This window comes from Aureobasidium subglaciale (assembly GCF_000721755.1).
Source record: "Aureobasidium subglaciale EXF-2481 unplaced genomic scaffold scaffold_8, whole genome shotgun sequence".
Lineage (NCBI taxonomy): Eukaryota > Fungi > Ascomycota > Dothideomycetes > Dothideales > Saccotheciaceae > Aureobasidium > Aureobasidium subglaciale.
The window spans coordinates 171,411-196,710 of NW_013566987.1; the positions used below are offsets into that span (position 1 = coordinate 171,411).

Genomic DNA, 25,300 nt, shown 5'->3' on the forward strand with positions numbered 1-25,300 from the left:
TGCAGTCTTTTTGAATCAGGAAACCGAATGTTCTTTGTAGCAGACAGACGACAATTGCAGAGGGGAGGCGGACTGCGGGCCGTCTGCATATCCATGTTCGATTCGATCAGTCTAGGCCTTTTTAGGTTTCGGAATCAGCACCGCAGACATTTGCTTGTGTTATCCCGATTTCTATCGCCCGCAAGCAAGTGATAATAATATATTCATGAGGGAACTATCATAAGAGTATGAAGCCCTAGACATGACATTAGCAGTCTTCGAGGCGGTTTTGGATTTGCAAAGCGACGTCAATTCCATCGCGCAGCTTGCCTCTACGCGCGAAGATGCGAACGGTAGATTCTTGCTCGGATTCTAGCAATGCGCTATGTACTCTGACTCTATGGAGCGATCAGATATGATCTGAGTAGCATGGTAATTGCCGATGGACGGTATATGACATAGCCTCGTATCAAACATTGATAAGCAATACTCGGCTGCTTAGTGTTTGTTTCTCGAAAAATGTGGAATCAGATATAATAACAAAAAAGGGGGTCGGCTCACTTCGTGAAGGAGCCATGTGATATTAGATGTGAGGATTAGGTTAATCGTTTAGTACTGCTGCAAGCCGTCGTATGATATGGAGCCGGAAGCCCCGTGTGCGAAGCCTACATGACCGATATAGACCTCAGCGCCGGAATAATGAAGTGCGACCAAAGAACCGCTGCCGTCAAACACCTTCTCCCAACTTCTCTCTCTACGTGACAGTGACACGTTGTAGAATGCGCCCTACTGGTTACACAAGAATCCGCCGCCATTGCAATCTGCGGTGAGGTTGATGACGAGACTACGGAAATTAGCTGTGAGCAGGTTACAGACTTCGCGAACAGGATCCAGCAGACCTGTATGAGTGCCTCTACTTCTGGTGGTACTTATACTTACAGTCCTGAAAAGAAGGTTATGATCTTCAACTACAAGTATGCTTGGCTGAGCGCTCAGAGACTGTGGTGAGGTTAATTGAAGCAGGATAGTACCAGGCTCAGCCATAGCACGTTCTTCACTATGTTATTTAGCTGTGGATGTACTTGTCCTTTATTCATAAAGTTGATTCTCTTTGTTTCTGATCAGGTGTTGGAGTGTACTGTTCATGCTAGAGAAAAAGAAAGAAATGTGTTGTGAATTCTATGAGTTCTGATGTAAAGACTAAAGATTACTAATTATGATTTATAATAGAATATGACAAAGTTGTCCTGGTTTGGTTGGTTGTGCCAATACTATTGGCTTGTATTGCGCACAATTGGTCGCAGCTTACTCCTGACCGAAAGGAGGGAAAGCGGGAGCGGTAGTGCCATCGCATGAGTGCTGAACGATAAAGTCAGACTCAGCAGTGTTGCTGTCAAGAATGACAGTGCCATCGGGAGCGGTGATGGAGAAGGCAAACTTGACAGGGCCGCCTTGCTGACCGAAGAAGATGCGGAATGGAAGGTAGTCTCCAGCCTTGAGGGTGTAAGAAGCAGTGTCGTATCTTCCGAAGTTCGCATTGTCCCAAGCGGCAACAGCAGCGGCGTTGCCCTGGTTCCAGCCGCTCAGCGCAGTTTGTCCGAGGTAGAGGAAGACAATGTCATCAGGCTGAGAGATGGTGAAGGTGTATGTGCCAGGAACCTGGGCGAAGATCTTGGATATATGTTAGCAATTTGTAGAACGAAGGATAGTAGCATCAGAAAGACTTACGTAACCGCGGTGGTTCAAGATGAAGTACTCAGAGCGTTGGTAGTGGCCAGAGTCGTAGATCTGGATGTTTTGCCCAGCATCGACGCTGATACCACCGACCTTGTTGGTAGTGCTCTCCCAAGTAGGCTTACGGCTTGCGTACTTTGAAGGTTCGACGTAGTTGACCCAGTCGCCCTCATCGTAGACGCCCGAACCATAGTACGCGAACTGGATACCCTTGTTGCCACAGGCGCTGGGAATGGGAGAGGCAGTGACGGTGATCATCGATGTCTCGTAAGCTGTCTGAGTAGGAGCTTGAGATGTGACGGCAGGAGCAGTAGAGGTTGAGGTGCTGGTAGCCTGGCTGACGAGCATTGAGCATGCGCTTGAGACGATGGAGGCAGGGTACTTGGTCAAAACAGCAGGAGTCGACAAAGGCGAAGAGGCGACGGTGAAAGCAGAGCGCTTGTTAATACTGGCAGTAGTGGTGGTGGTCTGTAGAATGGTGTTTGTGATAACGTGAGTCTCGATGGTGGTAGGGGTGACAGTGGCAAGAAGAGCGGTGTATCCAAGGGCTGATGAGCAGAATGGCTGGAGGGTGGCATACTGGATGTCGACGGAAGCTTGGTGAACAGCTCCGTTAGTGTCGCCCTTCTTCGGGTCAAAGCCAGAGTTCGAAGCGTTGGTGAATGTGTAGGAGTACTCGATCATGTAGTGATCATCTCCGCGGTATTGACCCTTGTTGGTAGCGTAACTTGATCCCCATGCTTCGGTGTAGAGAGAGCAGTATTGGCCTTGGCTGTTGGAAGTCTTGTTCAGGTAAAGCAGGTAAGTGTTAAAAAAATTGCAGATCTTGACTGGCGAGCCGTTGGTAGGAGGGTGAGCAATGTTGTAGGCGTTTTGAGCTTGGCAATGAGCAGCACAGAGGGAAGCGTTGAAGGGACCAGCGGTGAAGATACGAGAGCCCATGAAAGTGTCATAGCCTTCGTGGTCAAGAGGAGCGTTGATAGCAGCGTTACCAAGGTACTGAGCCGAAGTGAAGCCTTCAGGCACAGCGAGGGTGTTGTTCATGTATCCGTTGGAACCAGCAATGACGACCCTTGATGAAGTCAGAGTCATGATCTCTGCATATCTCTGACTAGGACTTACTGGAACTTGTTACGGTATTGGCCGTAGTTGTTGGTGTTGGATTGTGATACCGGACCTCCCCAAAATACGCACTTGATCATGGTAACACTTGCAGGATCGGTACAAGTAGCGGCAGGCTCCACGGAAGGGTCGCGTTCGAAGTACAAGTTGAAGGACATGCAACCATTGATGGCGTCTGAAAATGGTCAGCGTACATATTCGAGTGTCTCTAACAGTTGTTTTAACATACTGCACTTGCTAGCACACTTTTCAGTGTCATAGCTTGACAGGGTAGTGTAACCCATGTATCCGTAAGCACTGTAGCATTGTCAATCTCGGATGTCTGCCTTGGCGCTAAAAGAGACGAACTTGTTGGAAGCATTCAAGTTGGTGAAGGTGTTCGAGTAGCCAGAGGGAACAGGAGCGGCGGAGGCAGCGGCAGCAAAAGCAGAGTTGACTGCGAAAGCAGAAGCAGTGTCATCCGGAGTGTTGACAGCGAAGGAAGCAACTCCAGTGGGCTGAGCAGCACATGCGGCTCTCTTTCCGACGTTTCTTCTGGCTACGACGGCAGTCTGAGTAGCGATAGCGCTGAGGTCGACGGAGACGGAGGTGATGTCCTCGGTCGCCTGAGCAGCAATAGAAGTGGCATCGTAAGTAACGCTGGAGGCGGTGGTGGTGTAGGAAATATCAGGCTGTGCAATGACCATGTCAAGGTCGATCTCCTGAGGAGCAGGGAGAGCTGCGGCTAAGGCTGCAAGAGCCGGAACGGCCAGAGAGTAACGCATGATGTTTGGAAGGAGTGACTATGTTAGGAGAGAATGAACGACTGAGAGAATTAAGAAAGAAAGAAGGATCGACCCGATTGATCTGTGATGATCGAGTGCGGATGATATTCTGCATGGAAGGAGGTTTGGCCCTTCTTATATCTAAGACTCTGACTTACCTTTGTGTACCAATGTCTTGGTACTCTCTCGGTCATCTCCTCTGAGTTCGCAGTTTCTATAGTACTCGGGCCTCTTTCAGCAGTGATGACAAACACAAAGCCATAGATGGAAAGAGGTGATGCAGCAAACAAGCCGAACATGGCTGGCCACTGACCGAAAACAGGCTCGTGTAGGTATAGAGGCGTCTAGAGGGCTTCTGGGGCTGAGGCACTTACACCAATCCGCATGAGGCGCAATGCTCGGGGACGAAGCTTTCAGCAAGACGACTCGGTGCATTGAAGTGTGATGGAGACCCCAAGACGACAAGAGGCTTCAATATTGGAAAATCCAGAGCTGAGCTGAACAATATACGAAGTTAAGACGGACGCTCCGGACCACTAGTGCAGATTATATGAGGATCTTGAATGGCGGAATGTCTGCTTGGACCTTGGTATGGCCGTGTCGATGCGAGTCAAGGCGGGAGATTGGTGAAGCAGAGTAATTAGAGGATGAAATGTGGCGTGTGGGGTATGTCTAGGCGAGGCTATGAATTATGGCCAGATATCTTAGTCGGTCAAAGCGCTTGCATTGATTCTGGCAAAATCTGATGTCTCCAAGTCGGATGACCAGAATCCTAAACTATCTGCCATGCTGTTCCACTATAACACAGGACATAGTTGTTGTCTATTGTACCAAATGCCTGTTAAGTATAGGTGCGCATCACGCACAATTAGACTGATATTGTTAGGCTCAGACATAGCAGCACAGCAGTCTGTCATCAGCCTGCCCGCAAGTCAGATTATGGTCACGGATGAGGGTCTTGGCGAGCTTCGAAGTCTACCGAGGGTACGGTGGGGTTGTTCCAAGTTATGCAGCTCGTTGCATTACAGAAGTTAAATTCTGCTATCCTCGCATGAGTATCTCGCCATGCATGCTTGGACTGGAAGAGCAATCATTCCGGCGCGTCTCTTACATCCAGACTCGCTAAGGGACCATATCATCCTACACCGCACCCAAGGGGCATTGTGAACGTACACCTGGGCCAAGTGGCCGAAATTGCTCAGTCCAGCAGACCGACAGAAGCGTTTTCAGTAAACTTTGGACTCCACACTCCACTGGTATTACACCGTCCTCTCCTCATAGTTCTCTCCATCTCCTCTTCTTCCTAGAACGATCGACCGCGATCTTTCGACTGCCAGGAGAGTGTCTACTCTCTCTCTCTCCCTCTCGAATTAGTCGGAGATGTCATGTACGGGCAACCTACATTATATCGCACCCAGTGTGTGGAGCGGCGGCTTCTCGCAAAAGAGGAGGTCATGTGAAGATGAACGGATACCGGTATCTCAAAGGATTGTACTAGTCATCTTGCTAAATCCTTCGCGCTCTGGTTCGATATCTGGAGCTTGACTTGATCTGGAAGGCAGAGATGGTGCGACGAATTGCACTCAGTCAACAGTTGGACTAGACATAATCTCCCGAAGTCCGGCTGCAAAGGGAAGCGATGTTGAGTGTCGGCGGCTCTGCAGACCTTGAAGAGCAGCAGACCTCTCGCTGAAACAGCCATGAGCGATTTTTTGCTGACTACGTCGTGGTTGTCCTTATCCTGGAAACTCAATTCGAAAAGCTTCATACTAACAAATGGCTTGCTTCGAGTCTTCGAGGGAATGATACTTCCCTTGCCATATCTTGGACTGCTACAGGACAAGGTCCAATATGTTGTCAAGTACAAGCACTTGTACCAAGTCGGCTCCACGACGGTTGTCATCTACCAAGCTTCTCGGCCAAAATACCGGCGACCTAGCAGTGCTTGATGCTCCAACGACGGGGTGTGCAACCGTGGCTTCAATTCGGACCCTCGATCCTGTCTAGCCAATCTGAGTCCGGCTCCCCATACCTCACCTTCCACTTACATCAATAGAATATATCGAAAATCCTGCAACATCGTCGGTAATGACTTTCATCTGCTACAAGACTTTAGACTTCTGCCGCTTGAGATATGGAAAACGTTGCGACCCAATCGGACATGACTCCTATCTTTTACGAGACTCGGCACTTCTGCTGTATATCACGCTTCCATTCTATCTGGCATCATGCTCCCTCTGCCTCCTTGTTCGTCGCAGTATATGTACAGAAAGAAGCTCATGGACACACTTCTGGGGCGCCGTCAAGCAACAGAGTTCCACGCTGTGCACAGGCAGCAGGTGCTAGTCGAAGTCATTCTTTCTAATCATCTTTTCTGCCTCCTTGCCCCCGCTCCATCCTCCAACGTCGCTCGTGTCTGGCGTACTATCTACAGCACGGCGTCTATACTAACGAAAGCCTCTCTGAACACATTGCAATTACGGCCGCAGCAATTGATCCATAGCTATACACACGTGTCGACATGCCAGACTTACGACCAAAGTCTGGTTATATAAAGTGCCTTCAAGCCCCGATCACAGGGATATCACTCACCTTCGAAGATCTCCCTTGTACAGCGCAAGTTCTTTTGCACCAACCCAGCTCCAAAGTCTATTCTCTACTTCACTTTACACAATAACAAGATGTCTGGCAAGAAAGTCGCTCAGGCAGCTGCCTCCGTCGCTGGTGTTGCCATCGGCATCGCCCTCTACAACCAGATCCCTGTCGCTGCAGCTTTACCTGTAGAGGGAGCCTCTCCTTCTCTATATGAGACATCTTCGGATACCCCTGGTGCCTTCATCTACCTGTCCAACGTATCTCCCACCATATTCGGTGCACCTGCAACCGACTTTGACTACCACGTCTCGCCTGAGCCCGCCCTCGCAATCGAAGCCATCCAGGGCTACGCCTCTGCTGTTTCATCAGGCGTAACCGACGACGTCCTGACCGCATTCCTCAACGTCACCATGGCGGGAACTATGACAGCAGACCAAGCTGCCGACCTGAACTGGAAGTGCAACGAGTTGAGCGGCGACATGGCCGCCAGCGTCGACGCCTGTGCCCAATACAGCACAGTTCAAGAGCGTTCCGTTGATATCGAGAAGCGCTCCAGATGGTCCTGGGTCCGCAGTGCTGCTCACGTGGCCAACAGAGGTGCCGTTCAGATTCTCTACGGTGCACTTGGCAATGCTGCTTACGCCAACTTCCCTTCTTCGCCCAGATCCTGGTGTAATAACGCTGATGGCTCTAATGCTTGTATCTCCTGGTCGAGAGTCGAGTCATGGAACCACAATTATGCACAGCAGATGGTCTCTGATGCATTGGGTGCTGTTGACTTCGATAACTGGAGCGCCCAGGCTAACCGCATTCTTGGTAGCAAGAAGAGAGCTGCTGCCGATGTCTGCATCAGCAACCGTGCAGATGGATGTACTTGATTGTTCAAGGATGAAAAGTGTATGGTCCTTTTTGTCGATGGACGTGAGATGATCGTGCACACAATGTGACTTGTCCTGGATCAAAGTTGCGGCCACATCTCTGGGTGAGCCTCGGGATACTCGCGGAGGGGCTTGAGTAGAAAAATCTGCTACCCTAGACTTTTATGCAAACCTTTTATCCAAACCTTTTATTATGCAATCTGTGTCTCATCGTATGGAATCAAATCCTGCCTTTGCTGAGTACCTAGTTTATCACTGTATTACGAGTTTATTGGAGCACCTGTTTGGTTTAGCCGAAGCTCTATCCGACCTTCTCTTCTTCGCTGGACTCGCGCGCTTGACTCGCTAGACCCAACCGTTATAACACAGACCTCCAGAATTCGAATGTAGCTTCTGACAGTCGAAGCGACCTCATTTCCACCTGCAAGAAGAACTAGTTGTTGCTATACTCGTACACAGGTGCTCCGCCTTTTTGGAAGAAAAGAGACAAGTCGAGGTCACTCCAGCCGAACAAAGAAGATTGCGAAATTGGCAGTGATTATGAGACATCAGCTCAAAGTTTTCTGTTCTTGTTGAATTTGTGCTTCTATCTAGCGTAACTTGACTCTAGCATGGGGGCATACGAAGGTAACTGATTTACTGGGTTACCGAACTAGGTTGTAGTTTTTGTCTCATGAGACTTATCATACAGAAACCACGAAGGGACCAGTCAGCTTCTGATCGAACTGTACCAGAAGGTGATGAGTAGAACTATCGTAGCTCCAGTCATTATCTCCGCACTTGCTCCATTCTTGGCCATCACCATCTTGCTTCCACTGAGGTGTCCCGCCAGAGTGGTTCTTCTGACCGAGAAGAGTGACCTGAACGACACGGTTGTCCTCGGCTTGGTAGTCAAAGCAGCCAGAGACGGAAAGGACACCGTTCTCGTACTCGAGGGTGATCTCAGAAGTGGCATTCTGCTTGATGCTGTCGCCATCGTCAAGGTACAGCGACCCACTTGCCTTTCCATCGCGTCCAGGGGCGATGACAATGTTGAAGGGCTGCTTGCGCAGATCAGTGGTTGTGTAACCAGAGGCATTGCGCATAGGAATGATAGATCCGCCACGAATGTAAAGAGGAATATCAGTGAAGCCGACGTTTGTGAGAGATTTGTTTGCCCCAGCTCCCTCGACTGTCTCGTAGGTCTTGAAGTCGTAGAAGCGGTCGTTAGGGAGGTAAACGTCCACACTGGTCGAGTTCTCTTCAGTGACAGGCGCGACCAGCAGCGCGTCGCCGTAGAAGAACTGAAGGTCGAGAGAAGAGGTAGCTTTGTCGTGGGGATACTGGAAGAACATGGGGCTGATGAGCGGGGTACCGTCCACGCTCTGCTTGTGCATCGCAGTGTAGATGTAGTCGAGAAGCTTGTATCGAATCTCAATCGACTTGCGAGCGGACTCTGCAACAGTGTCCCAGAGATAGAACTCCTGAGGGATTGAGCTGTCACCGTTATGGTTTCTGTAGAAGGGGTTGAAAGCACCCAGAGATGCCCAACGAGCACATAGTGTCTCAGTGGTGTTTCCACCAAAGCCGCAGACATCGCTACCAACCATGGGTACCTGGTAGATAGCGGCAAAGTCGAGCATACCCTGGATAGACTGACGATACAGCTCCCAGGTTGACAAGTTGTCACCGAGCCACTTGCCAACTGCCTTACCAGCACCAGCGAAAGTCGAACGAGTAATGACCATTGGTCTTCTGTTAGGTCTGCGAGCTTCAAGAGCATTTCTGGAGTAAGTGCTCATCATAGTACCGTACAGGTTGTGAACATCAAGCTCAACATGACCATCATAATGGACGATATCAGTATCAAGAGTGTTGTTTGAGACACCGCCGTAGGCTTCAACAGTATTCTCGTTGTCAATCTGGTAAGGAGGTGCAAGAAGGTTGCGGTTGGGGAAGCCGATACGTGCAGATGACTGACGCTTGTCTAGAGGCGAGAATTGGAGACCGACTGAGCGCTTAGTAGGCTTGTTGTGCGCATCAACCGAACGCTTGGTTGCTCCAGGATCAGAGGCAGGGGCGAGCCATGGAGGAGCGTATGCGAGATCATCAGGAGGGTAAGGACTACTGGCGTTAGGCTGGAATGCTGCAGGGAAGCCAGGGATGGGACGAGGCGCCGATCTGATTGCAGGTCTAGTAGGAGGGAAGCCACGGTCCTCCGCACTGTCTTGAGGGTTCGCATTGAAGTAGTTGAAGTTGGCAGCTTCGTTCATGTCGATCCAAAGTGCGTCGATGTCGACACCAGTCTCGGCGTCGAAGAACTCGGCAAACTCGCTGTTCCAGTATGCCGCGGTATCAGGGTGGAACCAGTCAGGGAATGCGGTAACACCGGGCCAGACAACACCCTGGTAGATAGATCCATTCTTCTGAAGAAGGATGCCCTGATCGCGAGCACGAAGGAACGCCTCGTAAGGCAGACCGTACTCACGCTTTGTCTGGTAAGCAATAGCGGGATCCACCATCACGATATAGTGCTGGTTGTGCTCATGGAGATAATTGACGTATTCACGAACACGAGCGAGAGGGAAACGATCAGGATCGGTCGTCATGATGTATCGCTCATACCTAGGGAAAAAAAGTCAGTGAAAATGCTCTGCCGAATTTCTCCGCTCACAACTTACATGTAATCGATATCTGTCCACATAGTTTCCAGAGGGATACCGGAAGCGCTGTAGTTGGCGACGACTTCGGCAATGGCGTAGAAATCGCGATATCCATAGCGGCATTGGTGAAAGCCGAAGCCCCAGTAGGGCATCATAGCGGCCTTTTGGGTGACACTGCTGTACTCTTGGGCAACCTCGATGGGAGTTGGGCCATCCAGGATATACAAATCGATGACACCTCCCATAGTGTCGTACTCGAGGTATTGACCGTCTGCCTCGGTTTTGTTGATCTTGATATCCATACCTGCGCTTGAGAGAAGGAAGACACCGTGGGTACCTGACTCCACTCTGTGATCAAAGTAGATAGGGTGGTTACCGTAGAGATTTGTGCCTGAAGGGATACCATAGGCATCTCTTGACCACAGCGTACGGGTGTTGTTGGTTGTGTTCAGGCGCAAAGAATCAGAGTGTTCACCAAGACCGAAGATGTTAGGGTTCTCAGGCAAAGCAGTACGCAGACGGAGGTACTGGTCCTCGAAGACAATAGGCGATTTCGAAGTGTCGAAGAGGACTTCATGGTTTGATTTACGAGTGATCTTGAAGCTGAAGGGGTTTTGCTCCATCGAGAAAGCAAGGGTAGCATCACTAGATGGCACCGAATTGTTGCTGTCTGGTGTTGGGAACACGCTAGTTGGCACCTGGTAGGCGACTTTGCCCTCATCCTCAATCTTGACATGTAGTCGCTTTTCTAGAACCTGTCAGAACAAAATGGATTGGTTGATTGGTGGTCGTTAGACTTACCCGAGTCGTAATTCACAGCAAGAACAAGGTTCTGGATGTCCGTTCCGTAGGCGTTACACGCCGCTCCAGCCAAGGTCAATTTAGCAGTGAGGCCAGTAGCGGTGTTGACAATGTTCGTTGCTGAGTATCCAGGACAGTCATCGATATTACCAGTTGTCTGTCTTCGCTGCACAGCGGCGCCAGAGACGCTGCGCAATAGCGCGAGTCCGTAGAAGGCCTTGAGCAACATCTTCGGAAGTCGAAATCTGTCTCGACCAGCTTCGCGCGAGGGAGATCCAGCTTTATACTGGCAGATCGTAAGTAGCACAGCCACCAGAGCCCATCCAATTGAGAACATCGATCATATACACGGCGGTTTTTTCGGAGACACAGGCACGTACGCCGAGGTGGTACTGTATGTCGTTTGGAATAGCTCAAAAGCTTCGTCGCCGTTACAACGCAACATCATCATGGCAAAACGGGAAGGTGCCATGCGAAAATATGTGGAGGAACTGCTTGAGCCTTCCACCTGCGTAGGCCAAGTCCCTGGAAGCAAGGACGAATCTAGTGATTTTGAGTTCATCGAATGGAGCCAAGATGTCAAGCCGGTCCTGCAAACTGAGAGCGATGATGCTGTGCATATGCGAGGCACGGGTGATCGTAACAATTGCGGGCGTGAATTGCCATGCCAAGGCTCTTTTCGCTAAGAATCTCGCAACTTCATGAGCATCACTCCATCTTCGCCCAGTTCTTCCCCTCATGAAGTGGAGGAAAGCATCAGTTTACCCCTCTTCTCGGGCACTTGGCAGAGGTTTACCTTTGATGTCCAAAAAGCTTCCTGCCTTCGGTTCGGTATACGGTATTGGGTGTCTCCTATACAAGCCCGATTCTTCGGGTTGCCCTGAGCAAATTGGTCTTGCGTGGGATGGACCAGATATCAGATCGCCGGCGGTCTCAGAATTCGCGCTGCCGCCACGTGGGAAGGCAATATTTATAAGAGTATGGCATGCTTCCGTCAATATCATCCATGAAGCGATGCGGCCAAGCGAGCAAGGCAAGATGCCGTTCATGCACGTGGCTGGGTGTGACTTAGAACTCCATCCTGCCACCGTCTACCTACAGCAGCAATGATGGTCGCGTGCCTGATCCTTAGCGAAGGATCCGACAAGAGCGAGCTGGTCGTGCGTTTCACTTGCCCATCGCGAGGCATCATCCAGTCAACGCGCGCGCCCTGTGAGAACAAGTCAACGATGCCGACGAGGCATTGCGGCTCCGACACTGATGAACCTCATACGGCACTTTTTGCGAGGCAAAGCGCTTTCATGTAGTACACAGGACTGGGGTCGTATTTCCATCGACTGGTGGACGTGTAAGACAGACGGTGCGCTCAGAATCAACGCATGAGAGTCGCGACGCACAAACGCGATGCTCGAATGCGTTCTGACCACCAAGATCAATGTAAGCATAGAACTTCAAGTACAGAATTCAAGCATAGTTCATTCATGACCTTCGACGATGATAAACGGATGTTGCTCTAACCAGCATATCTTCCGTAGACCATTTTATGCATCATCGAGCAGAGACAGGGAGGACAGGTGCGGGTGTGTGTGATCAGCTGTTGAACTGTTTGGAATTACATATCACAAACAGAAAATTACCCCTAAGTCACGACAACAAAGTCAATATAGGTCGGATTACCCATGGAGTACTCTCCGTCGTATTAGGAGTACCATAGGTGTTTGTTTGTCACTTTGAACCTCTTATACGTGGTGCTATCGCGACCAGCAATTCAGAACTTGTCGAAAATGTTGTTGAACGGATTACCCTGGCCGAGTTATGACGTGTCAATTTCCTCTCGCTGTTCGTTTACTAGAAATATTGTGTCATTGACAATCGGTTTTCCCTCAGCCCCGAATATCTTCAAATGAACACCTTGAAGCCGAGCAGTATGAGTTTACTCTCCTATCACATGTACGCGTCAATGCGCCAAGAAACATCGCGCACACGACCTCTCGTACGATCGCTGTCTGGTCGGCCGTCAAAGTCTCCTTACGAGCACAGCACGTCGAGCCTCGAATAGCCCCGTCGTCATGCCTCCCTAATCGCATTCGCGTCGCTCATCTCGTCATACCAGGGTGATAGAAAGAAGACACTGGTGATGGTCAAGAGCGATGCAGTCGCTTAAGCCAGTCACCGAGGGGAAGTGATCGGGGATGGCTGTGAGTGCATACCTCGGTCCTCGTCTTTTGACGGGGTCAGTCAAGCTGAGAGGATACTCGAGTACCTCCGTGACAAGGACATACTGAGATCTGGTCTACTGCATGAATTCAGTGGACAGGCTGTGAACCCAAGTCGGAGCGCAATGAAGCGACCTGTCCAGACAGAATAAGTCGTTCTCCCCGACTGTACTACCTAAACCGAAAGCACTTCTGCATTTTCACAGCCAGCTCAAAGACCGCTCTACTCACGAATCACTAAATCAATCCATCAAGGTACCACTTCGAACAAGTAAAGACAAGTATCCCCACCTCCGGTTTGCACTCTTGCTTTCATTCACGTTCCTCTTTACACCCTATACGAGGCACGAAATAAGGCTATATATCGAAACAGGTCACGGACACCAGTGTCGTATCTGCATACACGTTGCGGGACTCATAATATCTCGCCAGCCTCGCCGCACCCATTATGAAGAACAAGAGACCAAGCACACAATGGTTTGGCGAAGTAGTGTGGTGAATGAGGAAGAGCAGGTCGGGCATGAGGAGATAGATCTATACACGATTCCTGGAAAGGACTCGTATGATACAAGCAATTCTCCGTGAATCGTGTCGGTCGTTTGCAAAATGACTGTGCATTTCTACAGCCCTCTATCTGGGTAGTGGACATGGAGGAGAGCACCCAGTGCTTGGCGCAATAGCGCGATGAACAAAGAGAGTGCGTTATACCCAGGTGGATGGATCTACACGAGTCGTTGGGGTGTTGAATTTGCAAGGACATGCAAGCGTCATATCCAGTGGAGTTTTCTGTCCTCATGATGTCCGAGGTCAGACACGTTGTGAAGCTTGAGGAGCATCTACTCGAGTAGGCAGCCTCTAGCGACTGTGCGCCAGTCGAATGACTCCATCGATGCATCAGAGCATGGTAGATGGAAGCGAGACTGTCTCGTGGACTGGCGAAGGTTGCAGAGCTACAAAGGAACGGTCGAAGGCAGAAGACTGGGTACCTGATCTTCTCATCGCTGATCCACGGAGCTGATTCTCCGGAAAGGTAACACATCTTGAAGGTTGTCATAGTCTTGGATTGGGTTGATCCGTGAGGAAAAAAGGCTCCGAGCAGTCCCACATCTGGTGCTTGCCCCCCCCCCCCCCCCAAGCGACCTCGCACAACCTTGCAAGGCCTCAAGGCTCTCGAGTCTCAGGCTACAATTTGAACGAGGGAGCGACGATTCCCGCGGGCCGCGTCAACCGCATGACATAAAGCTCCTGCCGTGATGGCGATGAGCGATGTGCGACAGCGGGAGGTCGAGCTTGCTGTCAGGAGAAGACCGAACAGAGAAGGAGTCTTGCTGATCTTACTCGAGCTTGGCGCCGACAACTCCGCTCTTTCACCAACCACTGCAAAAGTCCTGCAGGAACAACCACAAGTTATCCAAAAAGCACTTCTTTTTTTCTCGGTCGTCTTTCCCACCCGTCTTCCGGTTGCTATTTTTTGCTTGATGTGCTTGATTTGCTTCTTGTTCCTGAGGTACCCCACAAATACCCCAGTAAAGTCAACGGGAAGGCGGCAGGGGTTTCGACCTTCTTAACATCATTCGTTCATCTTTCTCCAACTTTTCGTCATCTTACCCTCACTCGTACTTGCACGTATCGACAGGCAGTCTTGCTGGGTCTGATGTCGCCGCGATCTTCATGTTGACTTACCAGTTCCTCTTCGGCCCTGCCGCCGGCATCCGTGCAACGTGGGCATCAGTATTTCCTATCAACACACTGAAACCGTACACGCGGTATCTGCTCGCATCAAGAAACTCGCGCAACACGCGTAGGATCAGAGTCTGTGAGTCGCTACGAGGTATTGATAGAGACGTGAAAGTGACAAACCGAATCCTCCTGAAATCAAGTTTGCTGATGGTGGGTAAACTCAATCGACAAGGCAGCATTTGGAAGTGATATCCGCTTGTACTCGAGTACCTTATTCCCTCGTGTCAATTGTCACCTTCTATTGTTGGGCAAGACCATTTGAGTCAGACACCTGCAGCCTAGGTGGACGACATGATGTCGAGACTTGACATTTACTTACCTAAGAGGAAACCTTTCGTCAGCCGCCTCCACTTCCTGCACTCGAACCGACCTGGGATACAATCTGATTTGTGATTCCCAACTCAATTCTCCAGTCCCGTCTCCACGCTCGTGCGAGGCATGCATATGACATCTGCTGGAAGACTCGCTGGTGATCATCGACGATACATGTCGATCATGCATGCTTGCTACGAAAAGTGCTCTATAAAGAGCTGCTGCTCGACCTCTCCAGTCTTCTTTTTCTATCCACAACCACCTGGTAACTCTTGAGACAACAAGAGCAAGTTTCAACTCTTTTCTACTTCTTCCTTTCGCTTTCTACCTTCGCTCACAGTACTATTTCATTGTCGAAAGTCCGAAATGAAGTACACACTCCAATCATTGGCTCTTGCGTCTGTCGCATCTGCCCGCGTTCTCCAGTCCAGACAGTCATCATGCTGCTTTGGCATTAATGTCTCTGGCGACGGTGTTCAGGGTGGCTCTCTTGGTCAGCTCAGTGACGGCCAGAACCGCTTTGGTCCTAACCAATCTGGTGCCACCTACTGTATCGACAATGGTCAGATCACCGACAAGAATGGTAGAGGCTGTATCCTTACTGGTCCTACCACTCAGTTCCAATGTGACCAAGGTGCCTCTCCCACCGGAGGCTTCTCTGTTGCTGCGTCTGGGCAGGTTGTATTCAACGGCGATGCTACCTTCTACGCTTGCCCTGTTGATGACAACGGCAACTACAACATCTACACCAAGCCTCTTGACAACATGCCCAAGTGTGTCAAGGTTGGCTTGAGCAGTGTTGATGGAAAGTGTGCTGCTCCTTCGTCGGCTCCTGCCTCTTCTGCTCCTCCTGCGACCACTGCAGTATCCGTTTCTGTCTCGACACCTGCTCCCTCTGTGTCCGTCTCAGTTTTGGTCTCTACTGAGCAGTGCAGGCCCTCTACTATTGAGAAGACTGTTACACAGCAGAACGATGTCACGGTCCCTGTCACTGTGTACAAGACTCAAGTCCAGACTCAGACTCAAGAGCACACCGACACTGCTTACCAGACTGAGGTCAAGCAGGTCCCTACGACCATCTACCAGATCCAAACTCAATACAGCACAGTCCACGAGACAGTGACAGTCCCTACCACTGTCTACAAGACACAGGAGGAGACCACCACCGTCTACAAGACCGAAGAGCTGACCACAACTGCTGTCCGCACCGAGGAGGAGACGCAAACGCAAACGCAAACTTTGCCTCCCGTCACTGAGGAGATCACTCAGAAGACCACAATCGAGCAGCCCACAACTATTGAACAACCTACCACTGTTCAGCAGCCCCCTGTCACCCAGACTAAGGTCACCTCTGTCACAGAGCAAGTCACCACCTCAGTTGCCCAGCCCACTACCGTCTCGCAGCCTCCTGCCACCGTACCCAAGGCTTCTTCCTCTCAACAGCCCTCTACCACTCCCTCCGGCACCGGAAACTGCCCCCGAAACCTCCCCGGCATAGACTCCTACCTCAAGCCCCGCCTCATCATCCCCGTCGACAGCAACTCCCCCTCCACCGCCTACGGCACCCAATACAACGCCTACATCGGCAACGGCAACAGCACAATCTTCACCTTTGACATTCCTCAATCCTACTCTGGCAAGCAATGCGAGTTGGTCTTTACCTTGCCCACTCAGTCTCAACTCGAGACTTCCTTTGTCTCCGAGTCTGGACACGGTGGTGTGGACTTTAAGCAGTTGAAGAGTGCTGTTGATGAGAAGGTTACTTTTGCAAACCAACCTGCTGTTGCCAAGGACTTTGGTGAGAAGGGTGTGCAGACTGGAAATGCTTACTCCATCACCACTGGTGACTGCAGTGCACTTGGCCAGGCCGTCTCATACGAGCTTACTGCCACTGGCGATAAAGAAATCGACTTCTTCCAGGACTGGAATCCATGCCCCATCGGCCTGTGGGTCGTTGCAAACTAAAGCCCGAAAAAAGTGGTGAGGAATGATGCAAGTTTCGATGCAGAAAAATCGGGTTCAATTTCTTTTCCAAATATCAAGAATCATTTGACCGTTATATCGGGAGTAATGAATCGTCCCCAAAACTAACTTATGACTTTCCTTTGATACGTTTCTCATCTTTTCTTTGTATCAATATTCCATTCTTTTCCATGTAGTTTATTAGAATCATAGTGTTGATGTCAATCTCACTATATCATCAATCATCTTATTCACGCATTCCTCTTCTACATCTCATAGGTACTGACTTTGTGTGCTATGCACCTGCAGCTTGATTATTCAGACATGTGGCTTAATCACGAGATCGACAAGAAACAACAGTCACCTTTTTCTTCCTCTTTTGTCATCTGGCATAAAAGGGGAAAAAACAGCGCCCGAGGAAGAACAGTTCTAGCAATGATTACCTAAGAGCACAATGATTGATATTATCTCGAGCACGCATCAGTTTGACATAATGGCAGGCGTCTCTTTTCCTGAAAGTTCAAGGATAGAGGAGCTACGATGCACCAGTCCTGCTAGATGGTGCGCTACACCGACTCAAGTGAAATTCCTAGGCGTAGGTAGACACAATTACTTCTGATAAGAACGTGGCGAAATCATGAATCCTGCTATAGAATAGAGCATGCTTCGAATTGCTAGACACTGACAGTGTCATGGTCCTGAGACATTCGCAAAGCGTGGACTGGAAATGCCCAAGAAACGAGACCAGCATGTAATCAAATCACCAGCTGTAGAGAAGCAATACTTTCCGAATTTAGTGTATAGCTTTCTTTCACTAACCCCTTGTTCTCTTTCAAAGTAATTTGTTCTTTGGTAATGAAATCTATCTCCGGCACTCCAAATCTCTGTCATAGGTAACCTTTCATTCCTCTTCTCCAGCCCTTCTTCTCATCCTCAGTTCTCAACTCTTGTACATATCCTCAAGATACCCCACCATCCTCCTCTTCAACTCCAATAATTCCTTGCCTGTAACTCTTGGCGACCACTTAGGTCTCTCTCCCTGCACATCAATGACTTTTCCCTCTTCGTCTTTGAGGTTATTATGATCGGGTAATATCAACGCAGCATGAGTACCGAAGAATGGCACACCGAGATGCTTCAACGTCAAAGACATTGACTCGTTCATATCCACTTGAGCTTTGTAGAGTTTTTGATCAAAGAGGGCTAGTTCCGTTGCTTTTTCCTCGGGAGTTTGGGGTATAGAGGGGCTTGTCATGCTGCCGACGGATTTTCTGAAATGATGTATTAGACAAGAAGACAGGCTTGTTGATGTGACGACGGAGAGATGGCGAGGATAGGTGAACAGCCAGAGAGGAGAGCAATTAACGCACAGGATATTCTGCAACTCATTTGAACTTGCTGATCTCTTTGCTTGCATTTGCTTAAGTGCTTGTCTACTTGAATACCTGTTTTTTTGATGTCAATTTCAACTTTTCATGCGTGAGAAATAACTTCTCAAGACTCACCATTGCATTTCATTTCTTCGTTGATCGTTGATCAACTTTTTGCGACAGCTGTCAGTTTCTGATGACAAAGCTATCCACCAGCACATTTAGCAGTAACTTACACCTCGAATCTTCTCTGCAAAGCCAGGATTCTGCGCGGCAATCTTAGTCACGCATCTCAATCCTGCAGACCACTCGGTGATAGTAGCAGGGTCGATGATGGTTTGTTCCTGCTGCTGAGGTGTTGATGTTCTTGGCGGTGGTGGTGCTGATCTTCCCTGTGGTTTGACAGGCTGGAAGATTGCAGCTTGAGGATTGTAGGAATTTGACGATTGATGGTCATTGTGCTGGAGCTGTGATGATGTCTGGCTGTGGAAAGTCTGATTTGAGGATTGGATGATCTGATTTTGTTGACGTCTTTGTAATCTAGGATCTGTGATGGCCGGAGGTGTGGCTGTTGATTGTGGAGGTTGCTGTTGATCTTGTTGCTGAGGCGCAAATTGTGCGAGCGTGGCAAGAATTGAGGCAAGATCGGGTGGAACCGTCGGATCTGTCATGTCGCTTTCGTTTCTGATGGGGAACTTCCTTTGCTATTGTAAATTTACTGAGTGTTAATGATCAATTGCCCTCATGAAGACGCCAACGGGAAACATCCATGCTGACCAAAAAGGTTAGCGTCAGGGCTTCGATCATGGCGCGGAAGACAGGAGCCGAAGGAAACGCCAAGAAGACATGATCATGCAAGATGCAAGAAGTTGCGATTTCTCGACATCATTGAAGTTTTGAAGCGTTGCGGCCATCGATCATCCAACAATTGCTTCCACCAACCCTGAAATACCCGATAAACACACTTGAACAATTCCAAACTGGACAGTATATTCGATCGATCTTGAAGAGTCAGGAAAAGTACAACACACCTCGGACATGGCGCGATCAGCATCAGATGCCACTCGCTTCACGGCTACCACACCGTACGCCAGTGCCAAACCTCAGGGCCAGTTCACACCCACTCCAGTGCAGATGGGTCATGGCGCACCTTCCGGAGAGACACCCCAGCAAAAGATTGCAAGATTAAGAGCTGCTGCTTCAAGAGCACGAACGGGCAAGGAATCGACTTTCGATGCGATCGTTAGAGTTGGAAGAAGATGGGCGGACAGAGCACACAGATTGACTGCCTATTCACTGATAGGTTTGACCGGTATGCGCTACACTTTGCCCTATGTTTGACGCGTCGAAGAGGAAAGAGCAAGGCGAGACTCGAGGGCGACAAGCAACATGGTAGTAACGGAACACTATTCTGACATTCCTCTCACAGTCATCTCCGGAGTAACCGCATCCTTCGCAATCGGAGACATGCTCATGCACAACCGCCGCAAGCGTAACGAATGGCTCGCAGACCAACACGCCAAACACCAAGTCAAGGTCAACGAAGCCCGCCTAGCCTTTAACCAAGGCCTCGCCGATGAAGACCAGATCCTTCTCCTCAATCAAGAGCGTACCAAAGTCGAAGCCGCAGAACTACAAAAGAACAGACCCGGCATGATCAGCCGCATCTTCTCCTCAGCACCAAAGGAAGAACAGCAAGGAGGAAACTTGGGTGCTGCCGCAAGAGCTGCTGCGTCAGATGCTGCGACAGAGATCAAGGAGACTGCGACTGCTGTGAAGGAACAGGTCAAGGATTTGGGTATCGTCAAGGCTGTGGAAGACAAGGTCGAGGAACACAAGTGGCAGAAGCCTCAAACGGTTGGTGCAGAGGCTGTCGTCGGAGGCCCGCTGGACAGAGAAGCCGCTGCGTCGGTGCTGGCAGTACAGGAAAAGTCAAAGAGTTGGACAAACTGGCTGTTGAGGAGATGATGGGCTTGCGTGTATGATGATGATGGTTGGTGTCGCAATTCATTTTGCTTGTAAGAATATAAAAAACACTTGTACATTTTGAGGGGGTATCATGCCACAAAGCTCTTTTCGAATATTATCAATCTCTTAGTTGCCATTCTGCGCCACTGGATTGTAGCTATGTCGATTACGGAATTTCTAGGCTTTATTAGCATCAAGTTCAGCGAACGTTCAGGCAGGCAAACCCACCTCTAGATATGTCTCGGCATATGGTCGTATCGTGGCCCAGATCAACAATCCACAAGTAACAAAGATGAAAGTATACACGATCATCTGATCCTTGGTCGAGTCTCTTTGGAAGCATGTAGTAAAGACATCTGCATCCTTTGCATCTTTGCAAATGGGAAGGTTATATGAGAGACAGAATTGCCTGTTGCAATCATTGCAGGTGGCCTTCTTTGCTGTGCTTTCACCAGGTATGTCTGTCAACGGGATGATTGTGCTGTTGCTGAAGCATGTACATTTGCAAAAGGATGTTGCGGCTAGGAAGGGATCAGTCGGGTCATGGGATGGTAAGATGAGAATGACATACTGGCACATAGCGCTGGGACAATCAGAGCCAGCCAGAAGAAGAGGAATTGTAGTCGTTGCTTCATGTTTATCTTTTGTCTATATTATTGGCAAAACAAAATACCATCTGAATAGTTGATCGATGGACGGACTGATGAACACAGCGGGTCACAGCTCAATCTACACGCCAAGCACGCAATGCGGGGTCGACGAATCGGAGCGTCTTTTCATATGGAAGAAAGCCAACGCGCGCCTAACAATTTTCCTAGACCAACCATCAGTGCTGACGACCGCTTTCCAAACATCAGCAACGCAATGGCAGAGGCGGATCGCGTACGCCTCCACATCACCCCCTTCAACGCAACTCTGTACCAAAACATCGTCCCTGCCTCTATCCAACCAAACGCGACAAACCTCTCCTACCACACGGTGCAAACTTTTCCCGAACGTGGATTTGGCTTTGTAGAGTTACCCAGAGCCGACGCTGATAAGTTGCGCAAAAAGCTCAACGGCGCAACACTGCGAGGTCAGAAAATGAGTGTGCAGGAGGCGAAACCGGAAAAGAGGAGGAGACGCGACAAGGATGACGAGGAAGGCTTAGAGGTAGAGGAAAAGCAGCCGCGCAAAAAGGCAAAGAAGGAAAAGTCGAGCAAGAAAAAGGACAAGGAGATTACTGGCTACGAACTTCCTGATGAGCGACAAGTCAAGCGTGGATGGACTGAAGAGCCTGGAAAGTACAACAAGGAGAAGAAGGAAAAGTCGTCAAAGTCAAGCAGCGGCGACAAGGCGGATAAGAAGGACAAGACACCAAAGAGGGAAAAGTCCAAGTACTCGTCCAAGCAGGAAGTCCTCTTCAAGCAAAAACTACCCGAAGGAGTCATGAAGGCTCAAAAGGCAGAAGGCAAGGAAAAGAAGAGCAAGAACACGAAACAACCAAAGAACATTGCCATCATCCACGAATTTGAAAAGAACACACCGGTCCCTTCATTCTTGAAGTCTGAAGTCTCGGGCAAGGGCACTGCGACTGCCGACTTTGTCGAGGGCAAAGGATGGGTGGACGCAGAAGGAAACGTCATCGAGGAAGTCCACGTCAAGCCGAAGAGAGAGGACAGGATCGCCAAAATGAAGGATACGCCTGTCGAGATCAAGATCAAGCCTACCGCCCCCAAGGAGCCCGCTATGCACAAGGACATCACCGCTGGCGCAAAGTCTCTAGGATACAACTCGAGTGATGAGAGTTCGGTTGTATCTTCGGAGAGTGACGAAGAAATGAGTGATGACAGTGATGATGACGATGAAAAAGAAGAAGAGCTGGAGGCTGAAAAGGAAGAAATCGCCGAAGAAATCAAAGAGGGTGCCGAAGAAGTTGCCGCCCTAGCAGACCACGAGGAACCCACCTCTGCCTCTTCACCCAAGGACGACTCATCCGACTCGGAATCCGAAGACGAAGAGCCCGCACAGGACAAGGCATCAACGCCCACTAAAAACTCTCCCACACCACAACCCGACACCCTGGACATGTCTCCCAAACCAACCACCCCACCCCGCGATGTCCATCCTCTAGAAGCCCTCTTCAAGAAAAAGCCATCCACAGACACCACACCCCGCCCTGCACCCATAAACACTTCCTTCTCCTTCGGCATCACCTCCGAAGACGTCGACGAAGAAATGGTCGACGACTTCGATCCCACATATCCCTCTACTCCATACACCCGCACCCGCGACATTCGCTCTGCAGCACCAACCCCCGACACGGCCGCCATCGGCCGGAAATTCTCCTTTTCTTTCGCCAACAAATTCGCTGATGAAGATGTTGAAGAGGAAGGATATGGAGATGCAGAGGGCTACGCAGAGGAAGAGTGGAATGCCAACATGGAACCCCTCGGTGTCAAGGAAAAGGCAGAAGGACAAGAAGAAACAGAGTTTAGCAAGTGGTTCTGGGAAAACAGGGGTGATGGCAACAGAGCTTGGAAGAAGAGGAGGAGAGATGTTATGAAGTTGAAGAGGCAGAGGGAGAATAGACGTGTGAGTAGGAGGGTTGTGTAGAGTGGTGTTGCAAGCTTCTGACGTCTACAATCAATGGCTTGCTTTTTCATTTCAGTATCGGTGTCTAGGATATTGTTGTCAGAGCGCTTGGTAAATGAGAGCTTAACACCTTGCTTCCCAACCCCTAAATAATTGCAAAACTCTTGAGCTTACCAAGTCCTTTCTACTCGCAAGTAGCCAAATTGATACTCAGTTGTGCGTATGCTCTTTGTGCAGTAGTTACATTAGCTTTCACCACATCTTACAATATTGATGGAACGCATGTTGGGGGGGGGGGGGGGGGGACGCTATTTTGGCGAGTCAATAAGCTGTAGCTGGTACGATGTGTGTACATGCTTCACTCGCATTTACCATTTCTGGTAGTTGGACGTGGACGTACTCGGAGGCGGTTTCGACAAAGACTGGAGAACCAAAGAGCCCGGGCTTAACAAACGAGACACGCGTAAAGTAGGTGTGAGAGCAAAGTGATAGTCTTGGGAGGGCTATAATCAGTATAGACTGAGCATTTCGAAGGCTTTGTTCCCGCTCATACTCCAGGCCTTTTACTCTGATCCTTGCCTTTTTGACGCAATGTCATGGAGGAGGTCCAGGTAGACTTGGCCACAGGAATCTCTGTTTGACTGGCGGTATATGTCTTTGTAGAGCCTGGTAGGGACAGTGGGATTGTGAGGTGTAGTTTAGTCATTGATTGGCTCCTCTTGCCGCTCCTAATGTCTGTGAGCAGGATCAAAATATAGTAACCTGTGATGGAGGGTGATGTGATCATAAACATTGTCAAGATCTCACATCCCAGGCTCTTAAATTTGTTCTTCTGCAGGCCCGAGAGAAGGTTCCAAAGATCTGAGCAGTACTAGGGAGCCCTCGAATGAAACAGAAACATCTACTCGTCTGTCTGGATCCGCTCTGGCAAATGACGACGAGTGGTCGAAACTTCCTTTAGATATGAAATTGACAGCTAGTCACGTTCAGTGACCACCAGCAAGATACAATCACAGCAGATGCTGGGGTAAGTCGGAGAGATCTACACCACCGGGATCTGGAACATCGCTGTACATACCACAGCACTACTACCATCATCAAACTACACCTAACCGGCAATTCAGAAAAGACAAGACCCAGCCTCACCATTCCCCAAATGGAGACAGGTCACATCTCAGTATCCCTCACTTCTCAACATGCCCCACATATCTCTCCCTCCTCCTCCCTCTCAGACACTCAAACACCCAAACAAAAACACTCAACCCCGCCAACCCCGTCGCAACCCACGTAATCGCCATAAACTTATTCCCCCTCTGCGCTTCCACCCCAATACTCCTGCCATGTTTATTAATTACACTGCTAGCTTTGACAGCAACAGCAGTAGTAAGAGCAGACGCCAGGGCAATGGCCAAGAAAGCGAGGAACCAGAGGGAGATGTCTATGAAAGCGGAGAAGCGGCCAGAGAAGAAAACTGAGATGAGAGAGGCGAGGGTGGCGATGAGGAGGAGGGCGGCAGAGATGCAGTAGAGGATGAATGCAGCTTTTTGGGCGATACGCAGGGTGCGGATGCCATCGTTTACGGCGTCTGGCCAATGTAGATCTTCAAGTGTGATTCCTAGTCCAGTCTTGTTCAACTCTGTCTCCAACGCGGTGGTGGGGTTAAAATGGAAGAAGGAGGTGCGATTGCTGCAGTACGTGACGTTCTGGTCGATGTCTGACTTTGAGACCGTGGCGTTGGGAAGATCGGTAGGTGTGTAGTAGCCACTACAGTAATCAAGCAAATGTGCAGAGTAGAAATCGTGGAGACCTAGATCTTGGGCGAAAGAGTTGATTTTGTCGTTAAGGGACGACTCAATGCTGTTGGTTACATTGTCCCAGATGGATTCGAAGATGTTGGAGTCGGAGTCTGTGTCGGAGGTTGTATTGAAGACGTTTGTGCCGATACGAGAGGTGTTTAGTGTGATGATAGAGTAGTCCTGGTTTTAGATCAGTAGGAGTCAGGATTGGGAGATACTGTGATCTACCCACTTGCATAAAGTCTCTCTTGCTTCCCGCAAATATACAGAGCATTGTCAGCACGAATGCTGCGAGGCCAAAGAGCACCGGGATCAAGGCCGTAGGACGCATATCGGGAGCAGCGCGATACTGACTTCGAAACCAAACGGGTAGAAAATTAGTGTAGTATGAGGGTTGCTCTCGTGTTAATGGAGTTGGGCATGGGAATGGAAACAAGGATATAAAAATGTGTCAATCGGAGCAAAGGGGCTGGAAGCAACAAGAAACAAGCACTTTGTTTGTGAGACGATAGCACACGACCTAGCTTGGTTTTTCTAGCATAGTTACAAGGAATCAAGCATGACGTGTGGTGCATTCCAATGAAATGCTATCAACGTGGTGCTAGAAAGCAGGACTGCGACAATGCCAAGATATGCAGCCGCTGATGTCTTATAAAACGCCAGGTCAATATAAAAATACCTGCTTTGTTCTCATATGATTGGCGTTTAGAAATAGATTGCGATTGTCGGGGGTGGACGCTGAAAGGCAAAGTCTGCGAATACAAAGAAAATACTTTTTTGCTTGAAACGTAGTGGCTCATAATATATATCCGTACACGTAAATCATGTCATGTAGAGTAGCGCGGGA

General features: G+C 49.6%; 10 protein-coding genes across 10 annotated transcripts; 5 read left to right on the plus strand and 5 right to left on the minus strand.

The window, feature by feature from the left end:
- Positions 1-1,284: 1,284 nt before the first annotated feature.
- On the minus strand, positions 1,285-3,599 carry AUEXF2481DRAFT_28695 (uncharacterized protein; the record flags this gene model as incomplete). The annotated part of the gene is made up of 5 exons (XM_013489030.1): positions 1,285-1,650; positions 1,708-2,785; positions 2,836-3,010; positions 3,065-3,132; positions 3,184-3,599. The coding sequence occupies 5 exons, from the start codon at positions 3,597-3,599 to the stop codon at positions 1,285-1,287; spliced, it is 2,103 nt and encodes a 700-aa protein (XP_013344484.1).
- A 2,681-nt stretch (positions 3,600-6,280) lies between these two features.
- Positions 6,281-7,072, plus strand: AUEXF2481DRAFT_4237 (uncharacterized protein; the record flags this gene model as incomplete). The annotated part of the gene is made up of 1 exon (XM_013488946.1): positions 6,281-7,072. The coding sequence occupies one exon, from the start codon at positions 6,281-6,283 to the stop codon at positions 7,070-7,072; it is 792 nt and encodes a 263-aa protein (XP_013344400.1).
- A 683-nt stretch (positions 7,073-7,755) lies between these two features.
- On the minus strand, positions 7,756-10,744 carry AUEXF2481DRAFT_28697 (glycoside hydrolase family 31 protein; the record flags this gene model as incomplete). The annotated part of the gene is made up of 3 exons (XM_013489031.1): positions 7,756-9,676; positions 9,733-10,462; positions 10,516-10,744. 3 exons carry the CDS (start codon positions 10,742-10,744, stop codon positions 7,756-7,758), a joined length of 2,880 nt encoding a protein of 959 aa, XP_013344485.1.
- Positions 10,745-11,186: 442 nt separating this feature from the next.
- Positions 11,187-12,008, plus strand: AUEXF2481DRAFT_39056 (uncharacterized protein). Its single transcript, XM_013489090.1, has one exon. It carries the CDS (start codon positions 11,254-11,256, stop codon positions 11,623-11,625), a length of 372 nt encoding a protein of 123 aa, XP_013344544.1. The 5' UTR covers positions 11,187-11,253; the 3' UTR covers positions 11,626-12,008.
- A 2,891-nt stretch (positions 12,009-14,899) lies between these two features.
- AUEXF2481DRAFT_655319 (uncharacterized protein) lies at positions 14,900-17,040 on the plus strand. The gene has a single exon (XM_013489255.1). The coding sequence runs from the start codon at positions 15,150-15,152 to the stop codon at positions 16,746-16,748; it is 1,599 nt and encodes a 532-aa protein (XP_013344709.1). The 5' UTR covers positions 14,900-15,149; the 3' UTR covers positions 16,749-17,040.
- A 472-nt stretch (positions 17,041-17,512) lies between these two features.
- Positions 17,513-18,869, minus strand: AUEXF2481DRAFT_39059 (uncharacterized protein). Its single transcript, XM_013489091.1, has 4 exons — positions 18,352-18,869; positions 18,251-18,285; positions 18,116-18,190; positions 17,513-18,016 (listed from the first exon to the last, which is right to left on the minus strand). Exons 1-4 carry the CDS (start codon positions 18,784-18,786, stop codon positions 17,686-17,688), a joined length of 876 nt encoding a protein of 291 aa, XP_013344545.1. The 5' UTR covers positions 18,787-18,869; the 3' UTR covers positions 17,513-17,685.
- A 117-nt stretch (positions 18,870-18,986) lies between these two features.
- On the plus strand, positions 18,987-20,083 carry AUEXF2481DRAFT_79127 (uncharacterized protein; the record flags this gene model as incomplete). Its single annotated transcript, XM_013489219.1, has 2 exons — positions 18,987-19,427; positions 19,545-20,083. The coding sequence occupies exons 1-2, from the start codon at positions 19,154-19,156 to the stop codon at positions 20,081-20,083; spliced, it is 813 nt and encodes a 270-aa protein (XP_013344673.1). The 5' UTR covers positions 18,987-19,153.
- A 126-nt stretch (positions 20,084-20,209) lies between these two features.
- Positions 20,210-20,718, minus strand: AUEXF2481DRAFT_4242 (uncharacterized protein; the record flags this gene model as incomplete). The annotated part of the gene is made up of 3 exons (XM_013488947.1): positions 20,210-20,260; positions 20,312-20,604; positions 20,655-20,718. 3 exons carry the CDS (start codon positions 20,716-20,718, stop codon positions 20,210-20,212), a joined length of 408 nt encoding a protein of 135 aa, XP_013344401.1.
- Positions 20,719-20,913: 195 nt separating this feature from the next.
- On the plus strand, positions 20,914-22,863 carry AUEXF2481DRAFT_39063 (uncharacterized protein). The gene has a single exon (XM_013489092.1). The coding sequence runs from the start codon at positions 20,948-20,950 to the stop codon at positions 22,676-22,678; it is 1,731 nt and encodes a 576-aa protein (XP_013344546.1). The 5' UTR covers positions 20,914-20,947; the 3' UTR covers positions 22,679-22,863.
- Positions 22,864-23,841: 978 nt separating this feature from the next.
- On the minus strand, positions 23,842-24,784 carry AUEXF2481DRAFT_28702 (uncharacterized protein; the record flags this gene model as incomplete). The annotated part of the gene is made up of 2 exons (XM_013489032.1): positions 23,842-24,633; positions 24,686-24,784. 2 exons carry the CDS (start codon positions 24,782-24,784, stop codon positions 23,842-23,844), a joined length of 891 nt encoding a protein of 296 aa, XP_013344486.1.
- Positions 24,785-25,300: the final 516 nt, after the last annotated feature.